This window comes from Eimeria tenella, genomic scaffold, assembly GCF_000499545.2.
Source record: "Eimeria tenella Houghton genomic scaffold, Eth_scaff58, whole genome shotgun sequence".
Classification (NCBI taxonomy): domain Eukaryota; phylum Apicomplexa; class Conoidasida; order Eucoccidiorida; family Eimeriidae; genus Eimeria; species Eimeria tenella.
In genome coordinates, this window is record NW_013543418.1 from 136,522 (window position 1) to 140,681 (window position 4,160).

A 4,160-nucleotide genomic window follows, 5' to 3' on the forward strand; every position below is an offset into this window, starting at 1 on the left:
GGAGGCGGCGGAGGGGCGGCAGAGGCGCGATCAGCTCTCAAGGTCTCCCAGCGCCGAGGCCGTGTGAAGCCCCTTAATAGCCCACCGCGGAACTACAAAGCCCACGGCGCAGTTACCGAGGAATTCGACTGCAGGAAAGAAGGGACAATGGGGCCTTGCGCCGTCTTTGCTGCGCCGCAGAGCCGCAGCAGCGTGATCAACTGCTGCAACAGCAGCAGCGCTACTTCCCTGTGCTGTGCAGCAACTGGCAACACCAGCACCAGCGACGAGATCGCCAATCTAGCTGCCCAACTAATGAGACATACTTTTAAATCTGCAAACTTCCTTTATGTGTTTTCCATTCATAAATAAAAACATCCTACGCGTACCACTGGAAATGAAACGCAGCAACGCCGCTGCCGGCAGAGCCTCTGACCCACCGCACTCTAGCCAACCCACTGGGCTGTCCGTTGCTGCTGCTGCGTTTGCAACAGCAGTCCGCAGCAAGTGTACTTCGGCTGCCGTTTAACCCACAAACCCCCCCGCCCCTTTGTTTCCCAGACGCAGCCCTGGACCAGCAGCCACGGACCGCCGTTTCTGCCGAACTAACTGCACATTTCACCTCGCGAGAGTCACTCTCGCGGGACCCACAGCGCGGAAGCAGCGGAAGCAAAACCAATTTCACTAAAAGGCAGTTTTTTCGCGTCAAATTCGCCAACTTAATGGCGGCTCCGAGGTGTACAGACGCGACGACGCGCTCGTGGTTGCTGGTGCCGCACTGTGGGAGGTGCTGCTCCTGCGGCTAGGTGTTCGTACGCTGCAATCGGCCTTCAGTTCACTTTGTTTCAACATTTAATTCTCCAGAAAATTGCACAAGACGGTGTGTAACGGACTCACATAAAGGCTGCGTTGCTGCAAAGCCGTGCAACGCACACTTCCGTGCTCTGCGGCCGTCACCACTAACCGCGGCCGTGGCCTCGCGCCGCCCCGCGCTACCTGATCTCCCCGCTTTGCTTGAAATTAGTTCAACTTCACAGTTACTTCTTGCAATTTAGTTAAATATCTTCCAGCCCGGCAAGTAGGGCCAGGCTCCATCAGTCCGCAGCGCTCTCCACGTTCGCTGCACTTCCTGCTGCTGCTGCTTCCCGCGGGAGTTCCTCAGCGCATGTCTAGCTGCTCTCCAGCTCCTTAGTAAACAAAGGGCTTTTCTAAAGACCCAATTGCCCCCTCGACTGCAGCACAGAGGCAGCTCCGCGGCTTTACCTGCAGCCCCGCTCGCAGGCCCGGCCGCGCTAACTGCAGCAGCAGCTGCAGCAGCAGCAGCTGCTGCTGCGCCCCACGGGGCCCGCGCGCTGCGCAGCGCAGCAGCAAACCCTCAGCTTGCCGAGTAGCTGTTAACGCAGAGGCGAGTGGCGGGTGGGAGAGGGGCAAAGAAAGTCGGAATTAACAGAAGCAGCAAGTCGTTAACTGCGCAGCAGCAGGACTTCACTGAAATCGCTTTTGAACAAAGCTGCTTCAGCTGCGCGGGGCTAAAAGCCTTAATCTGCTGCTGGCGCAGCAAAAAGTCCCTCGTAACGAATTGCTGCTGCAGCGGCGCTGCAGCAGGAGAAGTGCAGTTTGTGTTTATAGGCTGATGCTGCTCTTGAGGCGCTGGGGCCCCCCCAAGCCAGAGGGCCTCAGAGACATTTTTAGTTTTTAATTTAATGAGAAATGAAGCTGCTGCGGCCCAGTCAGCTGCAGCACAATGATCCGCCACCGTTCTGAAGAAACAGCAGCAGCAGCAGCAGCAGCAACGGCAGCACCAGCAGCACGGCGCTGAGCTTTGCTAGGCAGTTCCTAACTCGCCGCAGCTGCACTTCTTGAGCCCTCTTGTGCGCACTGCTGCTGCTTAATTGCTGCATTCCCCTCTGCAGTGTTTTGCAGAATCTCACCGATCTCTCTGATTTAGGGTTTAGAAGAGGGTTTGGAGGCTGGAGGTTTAGGGTTTACGTTTGCGCCAAGGGTTTGTGAAGAGAACAAACTAAGGGTTTAGGGTTGCTCCTTCCTCCTCGCCCACAGAAGCACAGAAGATCCCTAACCCTAAACCCTCGCCAGCAAACCCTAAACCCTAGTTCTACGAGCCCTAAACCCTCGGCTTTACACCTTAGACCCCAAACCCCAGCCCGGGCCCACGAGCAGGCAACAAGCAGCAGCAACTGGCTCGCAACGAGTTTGCGCTGCTGCCTTTAAATATATATAATAAACATATATATATAATATATACATATTACATATTATATATATCCCTGTGTTCTGAGCAGCAAAGGCTTTCCTGCTGGGAGCGTTGCCACTGCAGCAGCAGCTTCATTTAGCCAATGCGCAAAATAAATTGAAGAGCTCTTCGAGCGCATGCAACTTGTATTAGCCTATGCCGCCTCAGGGGTGGGGCGGGGCCCCACAAGGGGCCTCAAGGGCCCCCTGCAGTGCTGGCTGGCAGTCCCCCGCCGCTGGGGGGCTCTGGGCCAGCCGCGGGGCCATTTGGCTGCAGCGCAGAGTTACTATGAAGGGCTGGGGAGGCCCAGGTGGTTGCAGAACTAATGAAAGTGAAGGGCTGAGGAGGGAGACACTGGGGGCACTGCCACGGGGTGTTGCGGTGTCTGCACACTGCGTGCCTTCCTCTAAGGAGCGGCGTGAGTCGATAGCTGAAAATCTGAAGTCTCATTTCAGTTCACTCTACTCGCTTTTTTCCCGTTTGTGGCAGCTAGGGTTGCAGCAGTCCGTTTTGAAGGGGAGTGGAGTTGCACGGGAATATCTTCGTTGTGTCTCCTAAATTGTGCGCGAAAGTAATACTTGGCAATTATTTGTTTCGTTTCTGGAGAACTATCTGGGTTATTTCCGTTTGCAGTGGCGGTTGTGCCGCTGGTCGACCAGCGAGCCCCAACTCACTCACCTCGGCATGCACCCCCAGTGATCGGTCCCAGCAGTTCTGCTCAGGTCACCTGCGGCTCCGAGTTCAGGTTATCTTGTTTTCGGAATATAAACGAGAAATTAACTTTCGTGGCGCAGGGCTAGAGGTTGGAAGCGACGCTGGGGCTGTCAGGACACCGCGGGCGGTGCAGGCGGAACTGGGCGGTGCGGCGGTGCGAAAGGTCGGGTTTTGCCTCGCCGTTGGGCGGCAAATTGTAAATGGAAGCGAAGTAGAATTGAAAGTCTGGCGTGTGAAGGCGGATCGAGGGGTTGGAGCGCCCGGGGCGCGTTGTGGAGGTGGAGGTGCAGGTGTCGGTACACCTGGGCCCGAGCGATGGCGCTTTCGCGGCCTGTCGGCGTCGACAAATAATGAGGGGTGTGCAGAATGAGTTCTGCTGCCGGAACTCGGCGTTCGCTGCTGCACGACGTGCTGTCGCATGCAGAGGTGGTTGAGTTAGGGCTGGACGGGTCCATCGAGGACCTGCCGCCGCTGACCACGCGGTGGACTCCGTCTTGCGCGTGGGCGGTGCTGGCCTTCTGCTGGGGCTACTTTCTGTTTTTCTGGTCTGCTGCGGCGCTGGCGCTGCGCAGCGTGCTGCAGCAGCACCCGGACACGCTGCTGCCTGGTTGCGCGGAGCTGGCCTTCGCAGCAGCCTGCAGCGGCCTCCTCGTCGCCGCAGAGTTCGCCCTCTACTGCTACGTGAAGGCGAAGAACGCAGTGGCGAGCAGCAGCGGGCCCATGGGCAGTCCGTACACCCCGACGCGCAGCTGCGTCTTTTCCCACTTCGGCCTCTCCGCGCTTTCCCGAATTTGCTGCTTCCTCCAGCTCTTCTTCCTGCTGCACTCCCGCCTGCTTCCCGTCCCCATGTTTGCATGCGCGGCCTTCACAGTGTCCCTCACTGTGGGCCTTGTGCCCTTTTTGCTGCAGCTGCGCTGCTTGCTGGGCTGCCTCTTGGGGGCCCGCCTGGACCCTCTCCGCCCCTCCACCTGCTGCCCGCGCTGCGCCCGCGGGGCCCCTTCGCTCTGCTGCGTGCGCCGCGGCCTCGCTGCGGCCCGCGCCCGCGCTGCTGCTGCTGCTGCTGCTGCCGCTGCTGCTGCTGCCGCCCTCGCCCGCGCCGCCCTCAGGCTCGCCACTCGCAGCAGCGCCACCGCCGTCGCCCCTGGACGCAGACTCGACTTCGCTTGCTGCGTCGCGCCCGCGCGAGGGCCCCCCAGCAGCAGCAGCACCAGCAGCA

At 59.1% G+C, this 4,160-nt stretch overlaps 1 protein-coding gene across 1 annotated transcript in view; it reads left to right on the top strand.

The window, feature by feature from the left end:
• Positions 1–3,310: 3,310 nt before the first annotated feature.
• ETH_00018715 (uncharacterized protein) overlaps positions 3,311–4,160 on the top strand; it is a gene marked incomplete at both ends in the record, with an annotated part of 2,280 nt that continues 1,430 nt past the window's right edge. Inside the window, one exon of the mRNA XM_013377620.1 lies at positions 3,311–3,826. Coding sequence (XP_013233074.1) covers positions 3,311–3,826 — 516 coding nt within the window. The remainder of the gene's footprint in view (positions 3,827–4,160) is intronic.